Genomic DNA, 26,530 nt, shown 5'->3' with positions numbered 1-26,530 from the left:
GTGCTGGTCACTCACAGCGCATCTGTCCTCTGTGTCTCCCTTGCTTGCTCACTAACCAACCAGCCGCCGGGGACACAGAGGAGAGACGCGCTGTCGGCTGTCACCGCCAGTTCTGTGAGAATATCTGGCAGACGTTCTTCTCTACCTCTTGTATGATGATCTTTATTTTGGTTTCACTTTCTCATCTCCTTTCCTTCTGCCAGGTGTCACTTATTTAGACTAATTGTCTTCCTTTATAATCCCTCCCATACTGCCTCACTTTGTGGTTTATACTACTTCCTGGATGAGGTGTTCACTGCTGGAGGCTGCTTCTGCTGTTTGTTCAGATAAGTCATTTACTTTATTGTGTTTCCTTGCTGGCTTGATTCTAGGTGACCCTGACTCCGTCCGTATTAAGTGCAGGGAGCCGGTGTCGTGTCCTCTCACTATTATAGGGTTTTTAGGTGTCACACAGTATTAGGTACGCGGGCATGCAATCGTCTACCATACAGACCCTTGCATGTGCATAGCAGTCAGGGAGAGCTCTTGGGGTTTTATAGGGCTCACCTATAAACTCCTTAGTTTTGGATCAAGCCAGTCGCTCATTTATTTATATGTTCCAGCTATCTGCTAACTTCATCCGTGACATCAGCGTAACCCACTGACACTCAGTGTGATAATCAGGGAGAAGTTTTTTTTAATAAACTGGAGCAAAATCACTTAAAGGGGTTGTCCAGGAGTAAAATATTGATGACCTATCCTCAGGATAGTTCATCAATATCTGATCAGTAGGGTTTCGACACTTGGGACCTCCACCGATCCGCTGATTGAAGAGACTATATGGCTCCTTGCAGCGCCATTGATTGTATAGTGGCTGTGCTTGGTATTGCAGCTCAGCCTCATTTACTTTACATGAGCAAAGACATTTTACTTTTTCTTTTGTAGATAATTACATCCCGCTGAATAATTGCTGTGATAATGCAAAAATGAATTAAATTGTAAAGAACGTTTTAATTGCAGCAGTTAAAGGAAAAAAAAAAGGGACTAAAAGAATATTGTGTATCTGCTATAAAGGTGGTCGACGTCCCATTCATCTTCTCTGGTAATTAAAGACACAAATCTGCTCCTTGCTGCGATAAGTGATCTTCTTTTCTAGTTCTCATTACATTATAGGAGGGGGCTGGGCGACCTATCCAGAATGGTCAGCATCTTCTGGAAGACCAACCTTCCGTCACAATGTGGAGTAATGCACACCTGGCCGCCGGCCAAGGCAGGGCTAGCTCCGGGGACCTTGTCATTTGCTTACGTTTCATTGTAATCGGAATTCAACCTTTCCAACGGTTTTTGAGATGTTAATCAAGATGTAATAAGGATAATTTCAGGCTGGCAGGGAAGGAGGATGAGGAAGCTTCTTCACCCCTTACTAGTTGCCGTGTGGAAGGAGCGATATCCGCGGCTGTGAAGCTTCACTTCTCCATCACCCCTTCCAGCTGACGAGGGCGGCTGCGAATTCATTTCAATAATGCGGCTTATTCTGCCTCATTAGACGTCTCTACAATGGGTGGAGGCAGTCAGCCGGCATGGACGTTGACTTCGGGCTTCAGATTAGACAAATGTTTTATGTTTGCTTTACACTATTATGTTATTGTAGCTACAACGTGAATGGTGCGGTTAAAAGACCATTACATCAAGAAGCATTGTGGATAGAGTATGAAACAGGCATGCAATATCAGGTCAGGGACAAGGGGTAGGCAGAGTGGGCAGCCGCCTATGGTGTCAGTGAGGAGAAGGGTGCAAATCATGGATATGCTATACCTGTATTCAAATATAGGATTGGTGCTTAAAGGGGTTCTCCAGGAGTTTTTGTATTGCTGGCTGATCCTCAGGATCAGGGGAGGACTGGGAACTTAAAGTGGCCCTGGAAAAAGTACTAAAAGTGGCCCCATTTTGTAGTGGTAGGGTATCATGAATAAGCTGTTTAAAGTGTAGTTGCTGTGCTGGGTTACTGCAGCTGATCTTCCACTGATGAATGAGAGCTGAGCTGCAGTAACTAGGCACGGCCACTATATTTTGAGTGGAGCTGTGGTTCCCTCTCCATTCACAGTGCTAGTTCCAGCATCGGTAGCCGCAGGGAACAGCTGATGGGTAAAGGTCCGGCACCCCAACCCTGCACCCTGAGGATAGGTCATCCATATCAGTAGTGTGGAAATCCCCTTTAGGGCTCATGCACGTGAATGTATTTTTTGTCCGTTCCGTTTCTTTTTGCCAGTGACTGTAGTAGTGATATAAAGAAATCCTTCTGGTCACTGCTGGTTCCAGGGCTACAAAAGAAGACGTAACAGTATTTGGTGAAACCATGCCGTCAGTGTAGGATAGTTATACAGACAACAAGGTGAAGATGTGGGAAAGGCAAACATTGTGCAGGTGTCTAGAAGGTGTGGTGTTACATGGAGATCAACATTTCAGTCTTCAACCTGGATAGTAAACTTCTGTCAACATTACTAGTTAATAGCATGGACATAAAATCCTTGGAGATCAGGCCACGCATAGTGTGAAAAGACTAGAAGCATGTATTAATTACAAAGATTATCCTGTCGAGAAAAAGTAAGAACACCCCAGGCCATGTCAAGTTTTTAAAGAGCACATGTCTGCATGCTCAACCCTATTAAAACAAGCATACTGTCTGGTAGGTTGGATCATACTGATTAAAATTATATCTTTCTTTTGTCAGTAAATTGAACTGTTGCAGTGATAGCTAATTTTTTTAAATGCAAATGAGCAAGGTCAAGCACCAAGGGGCCGTCCGGAGCCCTTGGAGCACCGCTTTTGTATCACCCTTGTGCAGTGCTCTGCATACTCACCCCTTCCATTTGATTGACATTTTGTCTATCAATCAAGAGAGGGGGGAGTTTGTAAAGCACAGAGGTGTTAGAAAAGCGGTGCTCTAAGGGCTCCGGTCCGCCCCTTGGTGCTCGAACGTGCTCATTTGCATATACATAAAAACTAAGCTATCTCTTCAGCAGTTAAACTTACTAACAAAAAAAAGCTATTGTTTTAATCCGCACGATCAACTCTACTAGGCCATATGCCTGGTTTAATAGGGTTGATCATGCTGACTGATGCTTTTTAATGGATGAGACATCCCAATATTTGACCTTCGTTCAGACAATTACATAAAGGTAGAGGTGATGTAACTGAACTGGGCTTAACAATCTTTTCGTACTACTGCATACAGGAAAGAGCAGGGAGGCTCCTGCTACAGCCAGTTGTCTTACAGCTGGACTCAACACAGTGAGGAGGGGGCGTGACAACTGCTGGGACACAAAGAGACGTTTTCTTATTCTCAGTTTTAGCAGCAACATGGCACAAAATATAGGCAAGGAGGAGATGAATGGTTAAAGTGCTGGGATATATATTACATTTTTTTCTGCATTTTCCGTGTTTATGCAGTCCTGGCTTGCAAGCTGGCTGTAGCAGCGTCCAGGGCATGCACAGCAAAGCACGGTGTACTGGCCTTTGCTTCATCTGAACCCTGTGCATGTAGTAATGTATCCTGCTGGAGCTGGATTATAAGCCAGGACTACATGACTACTCCTGAGACCTTACGGATAGGTTTGGTGTGTGCAACGTTACAATGTAAGGGCTCATTCAGACAACCGTATGAATGGGGCCACAACCGCATAGCAATTTTGGAGAACGAGCGCACCCATTCATTTCAATGGGGGCCGCAATAAAGATAGAGCATTTCTATCATAGTGTCGGCCATCTGCAGTCCGCAAAATGCTGAACGCACACGGCCGGTATCCGTGTTTTGCGGATCCTCAATTTGCGGACCGCAAAACGCATACGGTCGTGTGAATGTTATAAAGATTTCGCCATCAGAATTATTTCCTCTAATGGCTCCAAAGAATCCCAGCCAGACAGGGGCTTTTTTGCTAAATTAATAATATTAATAATAATAATAATAATAATAAGAATCTGACTGGTGACAGGAGCTGACGCTTTTTCTCTGGTATCAGAGAGCGCCTTTATAATAGACTGCTGCCTGTATTGTTGTCGGGGATGTTGACAGTGCAGGTTCTTCATTCTTGACCTTCCCGTGTGTCTTACTTACAACGACTAGGTGTCCCAGAGCAGCTCGTGTAGTACCGCTCTGATGGGATAATAGACATGATACATTTTTAAATGGCAATAAGTGACTGAAAGTACATGTCACTTGGCATTTCCTATCGCCCTGCCGTCAGTGTGGCAGTCCTTCCAGGGGCTGTGTATAGTGGGGCCCAGAGGACTATGCATTATTTATATCTCTCTTTTTATCGGCTTTATTCTTACCAATGGCAATTTAATATAGGAGAATGCGAGACAGCTTATCCGGTATTATGTAACCGACCGTAGGACAGTCCCTATCGTATATACCGTATGCTGGATAAATGTAGGACATGTCCTTGACGATGGTGTTTAAGGAAGAAGAGGAAATATGTAGCTGAATCAAGATTTCCTTAAAGAGGACCTGTCCCCTCTCCTGACATGTCTGTTTTAGAAACGACTTGCTTCCCCCATATAATAACAATTCTGGAGTGTCTATTCTTATGACTGTATTTTGTGCTGTTCCTCTGTTATTCCTGCTAGAAGTTTATGAATGAATTACTAGCAGTCTGCAAAAAAGGTTTCAGATGGGTGTAACCCTTTGGGGGAAGGGGGTTATTCCTGCACAGTCTGATACTGGCAGAACTGATGGGATAGCGTGAGTGAGTGCAGGGACACCCCCCCCCCCCCAAAAGTTGTAGAAGGCATAACAGAGGAATGGCGTAACATAGAGTTATATGAAACGATTGCTGCTAAATGGGAAAAGCAAGTAGTCAGTAAAACAGACATGTCAGGAGAGGTGATGGGTTCAGGGAACCTGTCACCGGGATTTTGTGTATAGAGCTGAGGACATGGTTTGCTAGATTGTCGCTAGCACATCTGCAATACCCAGTCCCCATAGCTCTGTGTGCTTTTATTGTGTAAAAAAGCGATTTGATACATATGCAAATTAACCTGAGATGAGTCCTGTCCCTGAGAGGAGTCAGGGACAGGACTCATCTCAGGTCAATTTGCATATGTATCAAATCGATATTTTTTTTTTTACACCATAAAAGCACACAGAGCTATGGGGACTGGGTATTGCGGATGTGCTAGCGGCCATCTAGCAACCCATGTCCTCCGCTCTATACACAAAATCCCAGTGACAGGTTCCCTTTAAAGTGGATTTTAAAGGCACGGCTCTTCCTGTTCAAAAAAACCTTCACATGTGATTTACATTGCTCTCGAAGGGGTTTTCCTGTAAAAAAAAAAAAATTATATATATATATTATTTTTTTTAAGTTCCTGTAGAATGGCCTCTGAAACAAAAGATTCATACTCCACGTCTGCTCCACGTCATCCTCGCTGTCTCCATCTACCGGTTCGCGACTGTTTACATACTGGCTTGTGACCACATCACGACCGAAGCCAATCATTGGCTGGACCGGTGCATATGACCATGTCCATAGCCACCAGAATTTAAACAGAGCCAGGATCGGAAGATGGAGAGAGGGGAGTCAGCACAGAGGACTGGAGCAGCGTGGAGCAGTCAAGTATGAATCTCCTGTTTCAGGGGCCATGCTGCAGGAACCACATGAACTACATTTGGCATATGCCATGATAGCTCCTGGCGCATGCGCTGAGTGTATTCAGAGGTCCCCATTTATCCAGTGCAGATGCATCTTTATATGTCTGATTACACGTTCTCCTGGCTCTTTGTAGATAACATTGAGAAAAAGATTTGAAAGAGCTTTGAAAATAAGTGAAAAAAAATCAATACACTAATAGTTTTTTTTTTTTTTTATATCACCAAAGGCTTTTAAAAATACATAACACAGTGGAATATAAGATATGTTATACAAGATACACCAATCCACTCTGTTTATTTTAAATAAATATAATAAAGGTTATTTTTTATAAAAGAAAGAGAACAAATAATTTAGGCCTAAAACAGAATTGGTAAAGCTACTGGCTATTGATTTATGTTCAAATACCACAGTGCACCCCAAAATACTGCCTACTACAGTGCAGCACGAAATACCGCCCCAGAAGAACCAAATACCACAGTGCAGCACAAAATACTGCCTACTACAGTGCAGCACGAAATACCGCCCCAGAAGAACCAAATACCACAGTGCAGCACAAAATACTGCCTACTACAGTGCAGCACGAAATACCGCCCCAGAAGAACCAAATGCCACAGTGCAGCACAAAATACCGCCCCAGAAGAACTAGATACCACAGTGCAACACAAAATACTGCCCCAGAAGAACCAAATGCCACAGTGCAGCACGAAATACCGCCCCAGAAGAACCAAATGCCACAGTGCAGCACAAAATACCGCCCCAGAAGAACTAGATACCACAGTGCAACACAAAATACTGCCCCAGAAGAACCAAATGCCACAGTGCAGCACAAAATACCGCCCCAGAAGAACCAAATACCACAGTGCAGCACAAAATACCGCCCCAGAAGAACCAGATACCACAGTGCAACACAAAATACCGCCCCAGAAGAACCAGCTACCACAGTGCAACACAAAATACCGCCCCAGAAGAACCAGATACCACAGTGCAACACAAAATACCACCCCAGAAGAACCAGCTACCACAGTGCAGCACAAAATACCACCCCAGAAGAACCAAATGCCACAGTGCAGCACAAAATACCGCCCCAGAAGAACCAAATGCCACAGTGCAGCACAAAATACCGCCCCAGAAGAACCAGCTACCACAGTGGAGCACAAAATACCGCCCCAGAAGAACCAAATACCACAGTGCAGCACAATATACTGCCCCAGAAGGTCTCTGTATATGCCCATTTCAGCACAGGCTCGCCGACCAACTATGTTAGGTGTACACAGGGGTGCCAATTGTCTGCATCTTATGTTGAGGAGGAAAGTAGCGTCAGGTATGTTGAATTTCAAGGCCCAATCCTTTTGTTCTCAAGGAATATAAGACCCCTTCCCTCCTTCAAAAATACGTACAGCCGAACTGAGGAGCTGGAGCAGTAGCACCTTTGGGTGACCGCTATTGAAGGTGTATGGCCAACTTTGGACAAGCACAAGTATTTTTATGTGTTCTGTGGGGCTATTTGTAGGATTATCTATCAATCTCCAGTAAAGTGTTAACCATAAGATAAATGAGGTCTGGAAATTGTTCCGGCAATTTTTCTTGATCTCTAAAAGAAAAGCCATTAATGTAAAATCATCTTATTAATATAAACGGTTTCTGAGAGCGCTTCATTGTTCTGACCTAGTAGTTGACCTAATTTTTTGATATGCATTGAGGGAATATCTGGCAGGCGCCGGTGGTGGAGGCAGAAGGTACAGTAGTCCCCTGGTGATTAGTAGGGACAAGCTCTGACGCTGCCTGGACGGGAGATCTTAATCTGGATTGTTCTCTTGTGGTTTTCTGGGCATAAAACATGGCTATAAATGAATTGTTCTATAAAAAAAAAGTAAAGTATATTACAGGGTTTCTCCATTACTTTATAACAGGGTAGGGGCGGCTGATGGCTTATCAGCATATTCCTTATGTAGTACATAGGTCGAAACTGATGTAAAGGAAAACTGGCTTTTTTGCCCATAGCAACCAATCAGATTCCACCATTCATTTTTCAGAGCTCCTTTTGAAAATGAAAGGTGGAATCCGATTGGTTGCTATGGGCAACTAAGCCAGTTTTCCTTCACACCAGTTTTAATAAATCTCCCTCTTGCTCCTTATGCACATAGAAGAGCAGTATAGCTTCATACTCTGTACTGCTGTACTGGGTGAACATCAGCAACTGAGGGCCCCTGTGCACTTCAAATGGCCCCTCAATTTCCAGCTCTTAATGTGGTGGTACATATCAGGTGTCCACACATCAGCTTACCTGATTTGAAACTGCTTGTAATATCACTGATACCACAGCTGTCAGCTACTCATTGCAGCTTCCCTGACAGAAACAGTTGTGATGTCACAGCAGCTAACATAACTGAAAAGCACTTGTGATGTCACAGTGGCCTATGTGATAGAAGCACACTTGTGATGTCACATTAATGTACTCAACTGCGACCCACTTGTGATGTCACAGCAACTTACCTGATTAAAGCAGTGTGATGTCATAGCAGATTACCAGATGGAAACACTATTGTTGTGTCACAGCTTCTTATTGGACTGAACCACAACTGTGATGTCACAGCAGCTTACCTGACTGAACCCACTTGTGATGTCACAGCAGCTTACCTGACTGAAGCCCACTTATGATGTCATAGTAACTTACTGACTGAAACCCACTTGTGATGTCACAGTAGCTTACCTGACTGAAGCCCACTTGTGATGTCACAGTAGCTTACCTGATTGAAAGCCACTTGTGATGTCAGAGTTTACCTGATGGACAGTGAGGTGCCTTTCATTGCAGTCTAAATAATATTTCCGCTCTTGGGGCAGCAAGTCTGGCCCATGCTGTGGATGGAGAATTGATACTTATGTACTTATGGTGTTAAAGATAAAATGTCAGTGTATAGGTCAAATGCATGAAAGAAGTTACTGTATGTGCTTGTTACTCCGGGTCCTTTGAGTCATAAATTGCAGATTAAAATTTTAAGTTTTATCATGCCCACTGCGTTACTCTCCCTGCCCAGTCCCTGGCACAGAGCATGAAATCCTGGACAGGACTGTGTGATGATCATTTCTGCCCATTATTTAGTTCCCATTGCATTGCTGAACATACAGTTCGATTTTGTGCCCATCCAAACCTCTGTTTCCTCTGAGATAAGCGGCATCTAATGTATCTGGCGGTCACTTATCTCCCTTCCTCTGTAAGATTAAACTTTTAAAGTGGGAGTTTGGAGAGCAAGCTGCTAGCCACAACAATTCAGGGCTTTGGAAGCAAGTAGACCTCTCCTGACATGTCTGGTTTAGCAACTACTTGCATTTCCCATGTAATAACAATTCTGGAGCTTCTATTCTTATGACTCTATTATGTACCATTCCTTTATTATTCCTGCTAGAAGTTTTGAATGAATTGCTACCAATTTGAAATGAAGGCCCAGATGAGTGTTACCAGTTGGGGATGTGTCCCTGCACAGTCTTCCAGCACTGATTGGATAGTGTCAGACTTTGCCAGGACACACCCAACTGGTAACACCCACCTGGACCTACAGTGCAAACTGCTAGCAATTCATGTATTGCTTGCATGCATTCTAGCAGGAATAATAAAGGAATGGCACATCATAGAGTCATAAGAACAGATGCTCCAGAATTGTTATTACACGGGGAAAGCAAGTAGTTACTGAAACAGACATGTCAGGAGGGGGGACAGGTCCTCTTTAAGGGGTTTGTATTGGATTGGAAAAACATTGCTACACTGGTCCATAGGTTGGGTCTGGTTATTACAGGTTAGCTCCATTAAAGTACGGTAAATAGGGCTGAGCTGTAATGTTTCTAGGAAGTAAGTAGCAAGACCTCCATAGCAGACATTATGGTTATCCATCTGAGAAGGCATACTGGTTACTGATTTGTCTTACTGACTAGCTCAGATAGATATTTCATTCATCCCCCCAGGTTTATAATATCATATAGATGGATTATTATATACACTTGTATAGTATTTGAGAATAGCTTACTAGCGCACTGTGCCGATTAGTGGAGTGATGCCGGGGGGGGATTTGAAAGTAACCTGATGCAATGTTTCCTCAAAAAGAAATCCTCCATCCGTGGTTAGAATTTGGAATGGTTTCTCCAGAAGCCCCTTCCTTCTCTTTTATCCACGTACACTGCAGTGGATTACAGAGGTAATGAGATATAAAGTCCTCATGAATCTATAATTCACCCTGGTAGAAAGTGTTTACATTATCGTAATTGTTTTCTCCTAAAGCCATAAATCTCGGCTGTGATCTGCGGCTTCTCTGCCGATGTTGTTCCTTCAGTGGCATCAGGAAGACGTCCTCATGGCTTCCTAAGCGATGAATAAGACATTTCAAATGAAGGATTATCACAATTTACATGTGATAAAAATATTGTTTGGTTTTGTATGAGTAACATAACTCTGGGATGTTACATATGTACATTACATTTTCCTCTTTAGTGGCGCCCTCTGCTGTTTATCCTTCTGGTCCACCTTCTCTAGCATTCAGAGGTGGACAGATATGCTCAGTAGCTTCCCTCCCCTGGCATAGTGATCTCATAGTGATGAGGCCCCAGCACCTTTCACTCTCTTCTAAATTTCTAAAAATCTAAAGCTCTAGCTTTTTCTAGACAATGGAGAAGGATTTTTTTTTTTTGGGGGGGGGGGATCAGCATTGCATACTATAGTGCTGTTTATTAGTGAAATTGCTGGGACTGTGTGTGAGGGACTATTTTCTATGTATGTGGAGGAAGGGGTTAACTGGAGCTTACTGCATGGCACTCCTGGGAGATACAGGTACCTGACTGGTGACATGAGGTGAGAAAATGCAGAAAATGAAGAGATCAGAACTGCAGAGGGGCGAATAAACAGGGTGTAAATTACACTGATACAGTTAAAATAAAGTTGTGCATTAGGGGTTAAAATATTTTGAAAAGCATGGCTGCCTTGTTCTAAAAACAGCACCATACTTGTCCACAGGTTGAGTGCGATACTGCAGCTCCGCTCCATTTACAGCAATGAAGCTGGGCGGCAGTACCAGACGAATCCATTGACAGGGGTGGCGCTGTTTCATTCAAGATGGGGTTTGCATTTATAATAAAAGCCATATTCATCAGTGGGATCTTATAGATGCCATAATATGAAATAATCTGGATTATTGGACTGTAGTGAAAAAAAAAGGATAGCTCAGGTAAGATATAGAATGGTAGTTTTGTTTGGATAATTGGATATTTAAGACCCAGAGCCTCCATCGCAGGTCTCCTCACGTTTGCAGGTTGCCTCCAGCTATTTCCTTATATTGCCTCCTGAGGATTTAAACACTGAGTCAGCAGATGAGCCGAGTGCGAGAACCGCCTTGTGTCCCGAGGCCACACCATGGCGACCGGCAGGCGGTGTAAAGCGCAGCGCTCTTCTCCCTCTGGCGACTTGTCAGTAGAGGTGTTGCTAAGCAACCGCCATTGTGCCAAGTGTTTGGATGTAGCAGTGAAGCCCGAGCTTTGCCTTTAATACATTTACTTTCATTCATACACTGATTTCAGCTGGTCATCTAATGTGTATGGGGTCCTCCCGACCACAAGCCCCATTTAGATGTATAGGACAGTCGCAGAAGCTACGCCGTGGTAATACTGTATATCCTTAGGTTATGTTCACAGAGTTTTTTCTATGTTGATTTTGGTTCATAATCTGCTTGTAAAATATGCACATAAAATGCATGCTTTAACATGGCGTTTTTTCCCCCCACTCATGGTTTTAAAGAAAAAATAATAATCTGGGATGTGTTCATTCATTCTTGGTGCTGATCCTGTGTCAAATCCACATCCAGACTTCCCATTGAAATGGGTAGGATAAAAAAACTAACAAAAAAACACATGGAATTTGGAAGCGGATTCCGCATCTTTGTGAACATACCCTTGGAGCCCTTTTTCTCTAAGCGTGAAGAATAAGGAGTCTTACTTTTAGCCTAGCTGTTGGTACTTCTGGGGGCTTTTAGTCAAAGCACTTGTACCCACTTTGCTTTGTACAAATCCCATAAATGGAATATATTCCAGTAAATAGTGCTGCCACACTTTGCAGCTGTACTGCTTTTTGAATGCGGCAAAAACACTTAAAAACGCATGCAGTTTTTGCCACAACGTATCCGTACTTATGCTGCATTTCCTTCCAGCAAAAGGGGGGGGGGGAGCAAAGTTGTCAGTTGTTCACCACCATTTTGCATCCGTGCGTCTATCTGTTTACTGGATGTTTGTCCATTTGTAATGCACGTTTGTGATCCATTTTGCATCTGTTTCTAATAGCCATAAAAAATGGAAGAATTTCATTGGCTCCAATCCCTGCAGTGCCCTCAATATATATTATGCCCCCTCAGTTCCCTCAGTATATATTATGCCCCCTCAATGCCCTCAGTATATATTAATGCTGTCCATAGTGCCCCCAGTATAAATAATGCCCCTCTGTAGTGCACCTAGTATATATAATGGCCCCCATAGTGCTCCCAGCATCTATAATGCCACTACACGGTGCCCTCTGTAGATATGATGCCCCCCTCCAGTGCCCTCTGTATATATAGCGCTTCCATGACTAATCCCCACCACGCTGGTAGTGCCAAAGAAACAATGCTCACCTCACCACTGGCAGGATTTCAGTGGGGTCCGTCTGGACGCCAAAAATAGGACATGTCCAATTGTTTGGACGGACTATATTCATGGGCCGTTAAACAAACGACTGTGTGAATACCCCCATCAACTGCAATGGGTCTGAAAATGGCTGTGTTAATATCCTCATAGACTACAATGGGTTGACGTGTTTAAAAATAAAATAAAAAGGCCTTTTCATGGCTGTTTTTCACTTTCGTGTGAATAAGGCCCTACAGTACCATACATTTATAGACCAAAGAAACCAAGACCCATCTTTATGGAATGAATATTCTGAAACACACTTATCACAAGTTGACAAATCTGGTTAAAAACCTGTTTACTGACCAGAATTTCCGGTTTAAGGCAGAACAAAGATTTCTAAAATTTCAAATAGAAGATACAATGAGAAAAGAGCTTAGCTATCTCGCAATCTGTCTTTTTAAGGGTTAGCCTTTAGAACATGACATGTTTTAAAGGGCCAAGAACCGGTAATACAAGTTCTTCCAACCTTAAAATACCAGTGATGACGTAGATCTGCCTCCACTGACCAGAGGGTTAAAATTCTAGTTGGAACTGAATTTACACCTGAAGCTTTTACATTTTATATTATCATATTCTATATTATTTCTACATCCATTTTATGATTTTCTTGTGTATTTTGTTAGTTTGTTCTGGAGTTATTTTATTCTGTATATTATAATAGCAGATGGTACGTATGTCACCTCTGTATATTGCTGTACTTGACAGGTTTGCCTAGTAGGGATCTTGATTCAGGTGTCTTAGATTGTGTCACCTACCTATATTGGTTGTCACTTTGTCACGTGGGTTGTCAACATGCTTGGCTATTTTCCGAAATCCAATAGTAGTGAATGGAGTGGCGGCCACAAACACAACCAACCTTCCATTTACCACTATGGAACTTCTGAAAATAGCTGTGCCCCATACCGGTGAACGGAGGGGGCAGCACATGCGCAACTGCTCTCCTTTCACTTTGGGACCCTGTTCTGGAGATAGGAGCATGTCCCAGAGGTGGGATCCACACCTATCAGACATTGGTGGCATATACAGTCAATATGCCATTAAAGGGGTTATCCAAGACTATAAAGCCCCCCATACGCCCAGCCCCTCACAATAAATATACTTGCCTGGCTCCTCGCGCCGCTCCTGGTTCCCGCACCACCGCTGCTGCTTCTCCTGCGCGAATTAAAACATCTGGTGTCAGGGGGAGAAGCCAATGGCAGATGGAGATGACCCTCCCTAGCTTCACCCGCGATGCTAGGGGGGCTTGTCTCTGTCCCCGCCAGCCATTGGCTGCTCCCACCCGACACTGGATGTTTTCATCCACGCACGGGGAGAAGCGACGGTGCGGGGACCAGGAGCGGCGCGAGGAGCCAGGTAAGTATATTCATTTTGAGGGGCCTGGCATATGGGGGGGGGCCTTTTATAGTCTTGGAGTACCCCTTTAAACAGAGTAGGAGAGGACAATTCAATGACTTCAGTTTTAAGGATTTTTTAGGTCGAATTGCTTATTAAAATGAAGCCATTTTGAAGTCTGGTGCTCAACTGTTATTGGCGGAAAAGGCGCATCTAGTTATACATTTCCCCTTCCGGGGAGGGGGATGTGGAGCATTATATGAAAGTCTGTACATGTGAGGTGTGGACCTTCCAGGTCTACCAGAGCTTCAAATGCTGTTACAAAACGTGTTTTTGCTCTGGCACATAGTAAGGGGTCCCGAGCGGGGCATCCCCTTCTATGACGTCCATATGCCTGAACACAACATTGGGACAGGGTTAAGGGTAAAGTTTCTCAGTAGAGATAAATGTAACCTTTCCTAAGACACCACACAATATTCTATGTTTTTCACTACTTGCTCAATGGAACTTTAGCCTTCCATTATCTTTTATGTTTTTCTCAATGTCTGCTCTTTTTATTCCACAGAACTTTCTGATGTAAAATGGTTTAGCGATAATGTAATGAACTACAGCACTTTACTGCTGGAGGATGAAAATGGAATTCTGTACGTTGGGGCAAGAGGTGCCATCTTCTCTCTCAACTCAAGTGACATTTCTCAAAGATCTCGTAGAACAGTAAGTTGTTTTTTTTTAAATATATTTCTTTGTTCAATTAGCTAGTTTTATTTTTTTTACTTCCAAATTACCAAACTCACTGTGACAACTGGTAGCTTTAATGCTGTGACTTACAGAAATTGTCATTGTATTTTACTGGAGACTGGGACTCATCATAGTTGATTAAACTGACTTGGTATAAAAATAAAATAAAATACATTTTTAACTATTCGTGAATTCTGAGTTAATGGGGAGTCCCTCATCCAGGGATCCTAATGGAGTACAGATATGAACAAAGTCTAATGCTGATCACATTTTGTGATCATACTTAAGACATTTCCTTTAAGGACAAGAAAGTTTCGTCTTAGTCGTGATTTCAATATTCACGGATGGGAAAAGTGACATTTCTGGTTCTGAAGGTATGAAGGTGCATGTCTCTGTATATTGAACTGCAAGCACCAGCGTATATTGGCCTTCTTAGCCTCTCTAATAAAGATGGCATGCTGATTTTGTTATGCGCAAGGACGTTTGATGGGGGGGGGGGGGGGTGGAGCAAGCAAACTAGTCAGCAAATTACTTGCCAGAATTTAGCACTGGGCAAGAAGTAAAGATTGCTTTACAAGCACTAAGCTTTAAAGAGAACCATCACGAAGTGCAGTGCAATCTGCAGGCAGCATGTTATGGAGCAGGAGGAGCTGAGCAGATTGATACATAAAGGGGTTATCCAACTTTAAGCTTTTTTTTTAGCAGACTTCGTCTGACCCATGCGGCAAGTGACCCAGTGACGTACTGCATGGGTGACATCAGTGATTGACTGCAGTGGTCACGTTCAGTCCCGTCAACAGGATATTGATTCCCAGAGACCCGAGACCTGCAGAGGCGGCTGTGGAGTGATAGAGCTGGAACGTAGAACTTTTTGCCCCATAAGACGCACTGACATTTTTCCCCAACTTTGAAGGGGGGGGGGGGGGCGTGCGTCTTATGGGGCGAAAAATATAGTAGTTGTAAGTCTGTAGAAGAGAAATAATGTTTGTTTCCTTGATATTTTTCTTTTTTAGTGTAGTAGCCATTTATTTTTTTTATACGTTTATAACGTCCCCTGGGGGCGCCATATTGGAAGCACCCCCTTCTTTCCCGTATTGTCTTTGTAGACAGTACTGCAGGGTGTGTTTGCTTTATGGCAGCTGAAATAAATCAGAATCAATTGACAGAAAAATGTCAGACTATTACGGTCTATAATAGGGCACCAACAATACTAAGCGTCACTCTTAGCTGTTCGCCAGCAAATAATGGAATAGGTTTGCAGGAAATTAATCCCTATGTTCCCTATGGGGTTTCTGCAAGACAATTTCACGGACATGCAGAGAATCCTGCAGACTGACAGTTTGGACTAGTTTACCTTCTGTTTTACCTTTATCCTCCGTTTCTGGTTCTGTGTTCCTTTCAGGCCTCCTTTAGTACCGTCATTAAAACACATAACTCTGTGAGGTAATTCTGTTCATTGTGTCCCAGTCTATACTGCAAAGTTGAGCAGGATGTTTAATATAAAAATCTGATTTAAATTTTTTGTGTATAAATTCAAGGTAGAAATGGGAGTAGAAATATTTCCTAGAGCAGTGATGGTGAACCTTTTAGAGACCAAGTGCCCAAACTGTAACCCAAAACCCATTTATTTATCGCAAAGTGCCAACACGGCAATTTAACCTGAATACTACAGTCTAGTATAGTATATCTTCCTTGTACTTTATCACTTATCTATAATAGCCGGCCTACATTCAAGGAGCCGCCTGTGCTGTTCATAGTGCGCCCTGCGCTGATGAATGGCAGGAAAAGTCTAAGGCATAGCGGTACACCATAGACTTTTCCCCAGCCTGGGTGCCCACAGAGAGGGCTCTGAGTGCCGCCTCTGGCACCTGTGCCATAGGTTTACCACCACTGTCCTAGAGTTTCCCCAAGGTCGGGAATCACTAATTACTAATACTACAGCTTCCTTGTATAACTGCCCCGCTTGTCAGTTGCAAATTTATGAGCTCTGATGCTTCCCTAAACCGTTTTTACATATTTTTAAGGGTGGTGGTTGTAAGTATACAAAGAAAATTGCATCGTGGGTTGAGTTTTGAAACACAAGAGACAAGGGATAGGAGTGTACAGCCCTTGGTAATTTTCTATGCACGTTTTAGAAGCCATAAGCAAGTCTATGAGTCATGGCTACACGTAAAGAGAAGTTTAAGGACTGTTGTCAGCAAGATATTTAATCTGTGACAACACTAATGACATAATTGATCCCTGACCCCTGACAACTGGGTTACTAAAGACGACGATAGTAGGGCACTCCTTGTATCCTAAGGGCAGATGTAAAACAGCTTTTGATTTTGCTTTGCCAAGTTACACAAGTGAAATGACTCATGGCATTAGAGTCCAGCTAGTTTATATGTTTATATGCTGCTTTTGAGCCATTTTTATCTCTCTCCGTGCATTACAAAAAGCCCTCTCACCGGTTAATTGCTCAGATCTTCACGTTACCAACCTCAAGTGGAAAATAAACGTTCCAAATGGTTTACAGTGCGACTCATGTGACAGCGGGTAGATTAGTCATTTACTACAAAGTGGAGAAATGTATTTTCTTATAAAATCGCTGGTGGGTCATTGCATTGCAAAAAGCAATGATTTCAATCTAAATGAACTACATCAAAGACTATTTAAAGGGGTTGCCAGGATTTCAAAAAAAGTCCTTAAAGGGTTTCTACCACTTCGTTTTTACATAATTAGCTTTCAGATACTAGCGATCCGCTAGTGTCTGCTCTACCAAACAATCCTAATATAATAGCTTTTTGTGCAGCCGTTTCGCTAAAAAACGAACTTATATTGATATGCTAATGAGCCTCTAGGTGCTATGCGGGCGTCTTTTCAGCACCTAGAGGCTCGGTCTACCTTCACAAAATGCCGCCCAGCGCGTCCCTCCTGCCCACCCATCTCCTCCGGAATGCGATCCTCCCTGTGAGCCAGCGGACGAATTCTCGCACATGCGCCGTGCGCGTCTGTATTCGGCGCATGCGCAGTGAATGTCTGACTGCTCCCTGCTCAGACATCTCCACTGCACCGATGAGGTCATAGTGCTCCGAGGAACAGGCGCAGTGGAGATGTCTGTGCAGAAAGCGGTCAGACATTCACTGCGCATGTGCCGAATACAGACGCGCACGGCGCATGTGCGAGAATTCGTCCGCTGGCTCACAGGGAGGATCGCATTCCAGAGGAGATGGGCGGGCTGGAGGGACGCGCTGGGCGGCATTTTGTGAAGGTAGACCGAGCCTCTAGGTGCTGAAAAGACGCCTGCATAACACCTAGAGGCTCATTAGCATATCAATATAAGTTCGTTTTTTTGCGAAACGGCTGCACAAAAAGCTATTATATTAGGATTGTTTGGTAGAGCAGACACTAGCTGATCGCCAGTGTCTGAAAGCTAATTATGTGAAAACGAAGTGGTAGAAACCCTTTAAGATGTTTCTTTATTTGTCTACTGATTTTGATAGAATGCCATATATGGATGCCATTACCATATGTTTTCCATCCATTCTGACCTGTAAGGCTACTTTCACACTGGCGTTTCTGGGTCCGCCTGTGAGATCCGTTTCAGGGCTCTCACAAACTGTTCAAAACGAATCAGTTCAGCCCCAATGCATTCTGAATGGATAAGGATCCGTTCAGAATGCATCAATTTGGCTGCGTTTGGTCTCGGTTGCGTTTTTTAGACGGTCACTAAAACGCAGCTTGCTGCGTTTTGGTGACCGTCTGACTATGCAGAGCCAAACGGATCAGTCTAGACTTACAATGTAAGTCAATGGGGATGGATCAGTTTTTCGCTGACACAATATGGTGCAATTGAAAATGGATACGTCCCCCATTGACTTTTAATGTAAGTCAAGACAGATCCGTTTTGACTTAGACTTTTTTTTTAATGATTAATGCAAATGGATCTGTTATTAACGGATACAAGCGTTTGCATTATTCGTGCGGATCCGTCTGTGCAGATACAAGACGGATCCGCACAAAATGCGAGTGTGAAAGTAGCCTAAGGGCTCATGCACGCGTTGTGCAGCCTGGGTAATTTGGGCCGTGTTTCGGCTACATATCGAGGACCAACAACGGCTTATCTGACCTGAACTCACTGTATCATAGTGATTCATGATGCAGTGAGTTCCCGTTTGGCTGCGGGTCTATTGTATTAGCCTGGTTGACTGTGAACTTCCCTGTCAAAATCAGCTGGGGTCTCAGTAGGCAGCTCTCATAAGAACGTAGCTCTCATAATGTCCTTTTAGATCTTTTTTTTTCCAAATTACCCATAATTCTTCTTTCTTCCTTTTCCGTTAGTGTGTCTTCTTATTTTCCTGAAACCAAAATGTAGCCAATTATTATTCTTAAAGGGGTTGTCCAGGATTGTGGGGATTCCGATGCCCCGCACCCCCACCGTTCAGCTATTTCTTTATACCTGTGGCACCGGAACTACACAGCTCTGTCTAGTGGATGGAGCTGGTAACTGCAGCACTGCTCTCATTGAAGTGAAGGGGATAGCACTGCACTTACCAGCTACACAGTAACAGCGGACTGATGAGGGTGCTGGGTGTGGGTCCCCCAACATTCTATGTCTTCAATGCAATTCCTAATTTATTCACCAAGAATGCATGCAACATTTCGACTACAATGAGTCTTTTTCAAGCAGAGTGACCACTTCCAGGTCATCTTGTTTAGGAAATGTTCTCCAAGTACAGAAGCACCTGGTTTGCAACATAAGATCTTCTACACTCAGGGGTGATCCTGATTTCAACTTTTGGGGAACAATGTCATTATAATCTGCTGCCCATTGGCTCCAATACTGCAGAATGGAGGTTGTTAATATGGACCTTCTGCCAAAACCGTTTTTTTGGGAGTCGTAAGACAAAGATACATCTAGATGGATCAGATGGCAAGAGATGCCCATTTCGACTACAAAGAACAAAGCTTTATAGGGTTGCTACCAGCTCCAGTCTTTTCATAGGATCAGGATACGAAATGGTCACATAACAAGCCCATGAACAGGGCCCAAAAGCTGATGGCCACGTATCCAAATAATACCTGTGGATCTGTTATGGTAGACTGTGAGCAGGTCTAGATACGTAAATTGCTGACAGCACCCTATGGTCAATGCTGAGGACAACCGGGTGAAGCTATATGTAGATCGTTAACTAGTATACAAGCTGCGGTACATGTATCAGTATTTGCCAGTTTGCATATGCCTCCAGTATAAATGCCACTAGCTATGAAACATGTCAAGTAATATTTTGAGGGATATTGTGCCATTTGACCACCAGACGGCATTCAGTTGTATGAATGATGGTACCAATGTATGATTTCCAAGTTTAGAGACCGGTCGGTGTGAGTAGCAGCTGTTTCGGCCATGCTCCCAAACTCTTCCCATCAAACATGGAGAATGTATCGCTTAGTAGTAAATAATTTCTTGAGCCGCCACCTACCATTATAATAATTTTTTTTTATCCCTCTTTATTCTAGATCCACTGGGAAGTTAATGCTGATGAGACCAAGGCATGCCAGGACAAAGGCCGAAACAATCAGGTAATAAGAAAACGCAAAAAGAAAGGAAGGGGCTAGGATACGGATCTGTTCCCCATTTGGAGCCCGCATCACCCAGGAATTTACAGCTTATGACAGAACTTTTTGTTTTGTCTTTTGCTTTTATTTTCCAAAACTTCATTATAAAAAGAATGACTTTGTATGATCAATGATGAGATGTTGTCATAGTCCTCGTGCTCCTTTGTTAAAGGAGTTGTCCCACAACTACCACTGTGCATAGGGGATGATTGGTGGTGGTCTGACACCTGAGGGTCCTGCAGATCATGTTCTCCGGTTTGAATGGAGCTGTGTGTCAGCCACTTCATTAAACGCGGAGTACAAATGTGCGGCTATCTCCGGCAGCCCCATACGTGTCTGCCACTATATTCAAATTGGAAAACGTATCTTAGCTTGTCACTGTGGAGTGATCAAGCTGGTAGACGATCATAAGGCGCATTACCACGACCCGGTACAGGATGTAATAAAGTTTATTGCATCCTGTACCGGGTCGTGGTAATGCGCCTTATGATCGTCTACCAGCTTGATCACTCCACAGTGACAAGCTAAGATACGTTTTCCAGTATATACCCGAGTGGCGACTTGGCCTTTGTCCCAAGGGGCTTTTTGATGCATCTGGCAGCATCGACCTGCACCTTTTATACTTTACAGCTCACCTGCAATACGGTTGCACTTAACTTCGGTGCAACCATAACAGGTGAGTCTATCGCATCCACCAGCTCTTTGAAAGAACCACGATTTACTTACCCTATGAGCGCCTTTCTCACCCTTTGGCCGTTACCTTACTCTATTCAAATGGGGGAGAACAGGTCCTCGTTCTCGTAATCAGTGGGGGCCCCAGTGGTCAGATTCCTGTTGATCAGACAATTATCCCCTATTCTTTGGATAAGGTATACGTTGTTGTAATTGTGGTGGTTCAGTAGTTAGTACTGGTGTCTTGCAGCCCTGAGGTCCTAAGTTCGAATCCGACGAAGGACAACATCTGCATGGAGTCTGTATGTTCTCCCCTTGTTTGCGTGGGTTTCCTCCGGGTTCTCCGGTTTCCTCTCACACTCCAAAAACATACTGATAGGGAACTTAGATTGTGAGCTCCAACGGGGATAGTGTGATGTTAATGTCTGTAACGGCTGCGGAATATGTCAGTGCTATATAAGTGATTATAATATATAAATAAACTCCTTTACATGTTAGAATATTGTCAGCCAAACCCTACTCCTTGGGAGGTGTCGGGCAGCGTCTTTCTTCACTCTCCTCATACAAAACACATGCTTGCTCATCTGAACTGAGCGTGAATGGGGGAGTCATGAAAAATATCTGCAGGCTGAAGGAGTGTCTGGCCGGCAGCTATTAATTCTGTTGTGGTCCTGCACATCCAGTCCTAATTGTGCCTTTGTATTTATAGTGCCCGAGTGACATAACCTTTAGTCTTGTTTGTCACTTGGCCAGAGATACAGCGTCCCACGGCAAGAAATAGATCTTGTGTCCACGTGATGCTATAGCATTATGTCTGCTGGTGCATACTTCCTAATAATAATATTATTCTTTCAGTTTTCATAGCTAAAGGAAATGTATCCAAGTCTCGGACACTGCCATATTGACCACGTTCTGTTCCTGGCTTGTTCTAAAATGTTACTTTTGAGTTGATAATATCTTTTAATTTCCACGCTGCAGACAGTAACATTAGACATTTTTAGGCTTCCATTACCCGCTGTATCTACAAAAAGCTATTCCCATCAGATTGATGGTTTTTGGGCAATGCATTGCTTAAAGGGGTTATCCAAGACTAACAAATGTCCCCCATATGCCCGGGACCCTCACACTAAATCTACTTACCTGGCTCCGCGCACCGCCACAGCTGCTTCTCCCCATGTGCAGATGACAACATCTGGTGTCGGGAAGGGCAGGGGGGGGCGCAATGGCAAGCGGTCCCGGGGACGATCCTCCCTAGCGTCACCGGCGATGCTACGGAGGCTCGCTCACCGTCCCCGCCTGCCATTGGCTGCTCCCCCCGACACCGGATGTTTTCATCCGCACGTGCGGGGACCAGGAGCGGCACAGGGAGCCAGGTAAGTATTTTCAGTATTTGTTTCGGATAACCCCTTTAACATTGCAGAATAAAGACTAACAGGTTGAAAAAATAACTGCAACCCGGAGGGTATTACATGATTGCTGACGATAAAAGAAGTTGTTCTGATTGTGCAGTTTTATTGCTATTTTTTTGGCACAAGTTGTTTTTTGTTTTTATTCATTACTAGAATGATGGAGTCTTATAGTTTAGGATATAGCTGAACGTCCATGCAACAAGCTCTTCTGGTATTTCTGTGAAATTGCTCCTCATTCATAGTATATCTTAAAGATGCTCCCAGTCTGTCTATGAAGCAGTCGCTGTTTAATGTAAGATTAGTTTGTCACCAGCGGAATTTCGAGCTCCTCTGCTAGAACATAATAATTTCCCATTTCCCTCTGCCTGCAGACGGAGTGTTTCAACCATATAAGGCTTGTGCAGAGGTTTAATGAGACCCACCTGTATGTCTGCGGGACGCACGCCTTTTCCCCTCTGTGCTGCTACATTGTGAGTACAAACTGTTTATTTCATCTAATGGTCTTTTTCTCCGAGATCTGAATTGTCATTTGTATAATAAAGCAATGAATGTAATTATTTTCCTTGGTTGTGTCCGATTTAAAGGGCATCTGTCAGCAGATTTGTACCTATGACACTGGCTGACCTGTTACATGTGCGCTTGGCAGCTGAAGGCGTCTGTGTTGCTCCCATGTTCATATGTGCCCGCATTGCTGAGAAAACCGATGTTTTAATATATGCAAATGAGTCTCTAGGAGCAACGGGGGCGTTACCGTTACACCTAAAGTCTCTGCTCTCTCTACAACTGCCGCGTTCTTTCCACTTTTATCCACAGGGCCAGCCAGTGTAAGGGCCCATTGACGCAAAGAAAATCTGCTTAAAATGAGTGCTGATCTACAGTTTACGGTATCGATCGGCACTAATCGTACTATATGGGGAAGAAAGATTGTTAAAGGGGTTATCCAAAACATCCGGTGACCGGGGGGGGGGAGCCAATAGCAGGCCACGATGGGAACTAGCCTCCCTAGCATCGCGAGTTCCTATTGCAGCCTGCAGTTGGCTCCACCCCCCACAGCCCCCCCCCCCCTCCGGCCATCACTGGATGGATTGATCCTTGTGACAAGAAGATGCAGCAGCGGCCGTGCGGGCATCAGAAGCGACACGGGTAAGTATAACCAGTATGAGGGGCCTGGACATTTTGGGGGGCATTATAGGGGTTGGGTAACCCCTTGAATACGATCATTCATCCCCATTCAGCTTACATATTGTCAGCAGCACATTCCCTATTTACACGAGGCCATTTGCTGCTGGCGAATAATCATGCCAGCGAAAAAGATGCGATCATCAACGGGCAAGTATTTTACTCGTGGACTGATGGTGGGGCACGTTTTCACAGGGTGTTTGTTTGGACGATCAGCCCGTGTAAAAGGGCCTCAGGTTTGCAGGTTCTTTTTTAGCATAACCCATCTCAGCAGCATGTAATCTTTTATCAAAAAGCTACATATAAGCATCAAACTAAAGGGAGACTTAAAATAAGTTATTGTTATGGAAGCGCCAGGCACTCCAGTCCCAGACAGCATACCCACATAGTGTACCAGTGAGTAATCCGAGCTGCTGGCATTTATCACTGGTTTGATCACAATCCCAGTAGCGTTTCTGCTGGTATCAGTGATGTAAAGCTGATATCTGTCTGTATGTTGTGCCTCGTATTCCCTCGTAATAAATAGTGAATGCTGTGTACAGGCTGGTGCATGTAAGAAAAGAAAGACCTTGACGTTGCCCTATCATTAAAGCGCTCCTATTGCTGTGGCAAGTTGGGAATAATTACATTCTGTAACCGACTTGCTTGCAGCAGGCGATTCCTGCACTTTTCCTTTGTGTTTGATCTTTTTACAGCCCCCCCCCCCCGCCCCCCAATTTATTTGCGTAAATCGCAAGTCATAAGTCACAATCGCCATGTAAAATGTTTCATGCTGCACAATTCATTTTTTTTATGGTAAATTTTGTGGCTGCATTGTAAGAGGATATACACTGGACCTGTTTTTTGCATATTACATTGAGACACTTGCTGCTAGGTTCTCCTATTGAAGTGAAAGACCCCTGTTAAAAACTGTCAAGGAGCGGTTCTAATAAAAGTGCAAAACGCCTGGAGGTAGACTAAGCAGCACGGAGACTGAGGTCTGATCCACCAAATTCTTGTGTATAACTTTCAGGATTATGAGTTTCTCCATAAATCTTCATCCTGGGGGGTAGAATGGAGGTCTGTAGTAGCCAGAAAAAGCAATCATGGAAGACTTATTTACTGCCCCCACCCCCCTTGCTTCATTTATTTTAAAGAGTCACTATACTTTCACTCATGTTAATTTAATAGAGAATGGTGTAACTAGCAAATTTCTAAATCACTTAATTTTAAAAATATGCCCGAATCCACCTGAAAAAAGCACTAAAGTCATGGCCACTAGGGGTCTCACTTCCACCTAAGTTGCAGTCCACTGCCCTGTTGTCAGGCAAGATCCGTCCCTGCTAACAGAGACTCATAAGACGGTTTGTAGGAAATGGGAGCGTGTCAGAGCTAGCTGAGCTCCTGAGCCTGATAGAATAACTGCTTCTAAACCTCAACAGATCCTCCTGCCTTTCTGAAGGTGTGATTTCTCCCTCCTTGTCAGCTTTCTGAACTCCCTAGGGGAAAAAAACATAATGTGAGGTCACTGCATATACTACTGGGAGAAGGGAGACACTCCCTGCTTCTGAGAGAAATGCATCTAGTTGTGCAGGTGAAATAGGGAATAATATGCCTGAAAGAGACTTTGGGGGAGCCCAAAGATAACTGTTCCGTTACAGTTATGATTGTACTAAGAAGCACAGCCACTATGCAAACTTTATTATTATTATTTTTTATCTCAGAGTCCTTTTATGTGTTTTCTTAGCAGGTGTTAAAAATATCTCAGGAGGCTTGCAGGCATCACTGCACTTTGAAGTCTCTCCAAATGTTTATTGTGTCTACTGGTAAAGACTAAGGGTCAATGAGAATTGTTGTACGCAATCCATATATCTATGATGTAATGAGGAGACATCCATCTTTCAGGTGTTTAGTCTATTTAACCATATTTACCCTTTCATTGCTGCCCAAACCTATTGTAATTAATAATAGGCTATAATTAATAGGTTAAAATATGACATAATTAGTTAAAGGGGATGTCCAAAATCTTAAAAAATGCCCCCCATAGGAGCAATGGTGAAAAATTAATAATCACGTTTGTAGTCCTCCGCTGCTTCCACCTTCTCGCCGCTGCAGCCATGGCATCATCTTCAGTGGACTCGTACAACTCTTTAATCAATGGACAGTCAGTGTTGTATCTATGGAAGCTACTTATTCCCTTTAGGCCCCTTTTACACGAGCAAGTTTTCCGTGCGGGTGCTATGCGTGACGTGAACGCATAGCACCCAAACTTAATCCTGACCCATTCATTTCAATATGTCTGTGTATGGGAGTGTGTTTTTTTTTTTTTTTCACGCATCAGTTTTGCGTTGCGTGAAAAACGCAGCATGTTGTATATACTACGTTTTTCACGCAGCCCTGGCTCTATAGAAGTGAATTGGGCTTTAGTGAAAAACGCATTACATCCAGAAGCAAGTGGGGATGCAATGCGTTTTTCACTGATGGTTGCTAAGAGATATTGTTTGTAAACCTTCAGTTTTTTATCACGCGCGGGAAAAAACGCATTGCACCCGCGCGGAAAAAAATGAACAGCTGAACGCATATGCAGACAAAACTGACTGAAATTGCTTGCAAAATGGTGCGAGTTTCACTGAATGCACCCTGAACGTATCCGGAGCCAATCCGTCACGCTCATGTGAAAGGGGCCTTAGGCCTCTTTCACACGGGCGTTGCGGGAAAAGGTGCGGGTGCGTTGCAGGAACACCCGCGATTTTTCCGCGCGAGTGCAAAACATTGTAATCCGTTTTGCACTCGCGTGAGAAAAATCACGCATGTTTGGTACCCAGACCCGAACTTCTTCACAGAAGTTCGGGCTTGGGTTAGGTGTTGTGTAGATTTTATTATTTTCCCTTATAACATGGTTATAAGGGAAAATAATAGCATTCTGAATACAGAATGCATAGTAGGTGATCAATTGAGGGTAAAAAAAATAAATAAAAAAAATAAACTCACCTTCTCCTCTTGTTCGCGTAGCTCCCGTCTCTTCTTTACATCTCAAAAGATGAACTATCGGCTAGGACCTGTGGTGACGTCAGATCACATGCTCCAATCACATGATCCATCACCACGGTGATGTACCATGTGATTGGAGCATGTGATCTGACGTCACCAAGGTCCTTTAGCCGATAGTTCATCTTTTGAGAAGTAAAGAATAGACCGGGAGCTACGCGAACAAGAGGAGAAGGTGAGTTAATTTTTTTTTTTTTTTTAACCCTCAATTGATCACCTACTATGCATTCTGTATTCAGAATGCTA

General features: G+C 43.6%; 1 protein-coding gene across 1 annotated transcript in view; it reads left to right on the top strand.

Annotated features, from left to right (window-relative positions):
- Nucleotides 1-26,530, top strand: part of SEMA4G (semaphorin 4G) — a 209,045-nt gene that overhangs the window by 91,353 nt on the left and 91,162 nt on the right. Inside the window, exons 3-5 of the mRNA XM_040438633.1 lie at nt 14,227-14,375; nt 19,899-19,961; nt 22,450-22,548. Of these exons, the coding sequence (XP_040294567.1) occupies nt 14,227-14,375; nt 19,899-19,961; nt 22,450-22,548 (311 nt within the window). The remainder of the gene's footprint in view (nt 1-14,226; nt 14,376-19,898; nt 19,962-22,449; nt 22,549-26,530) is intronic.

Source organism: Bufo bufo, chromosome 6, assembly GCF_905171765.1.
Source record: "Bufo bufo chromosome 6, aBufBuf1.1, whole genome shotgun sequence".
Lineage (NCBI taxonomy): Eukaryota > Metazoa > Chordata > Amphibia > Anura > Bufonidae > Bufo > Bufo bufo.
Note: the sequence above shows the minus strand (reverse complement) of the source record. Positions and strands in the feature narration are given on the sequence as shown.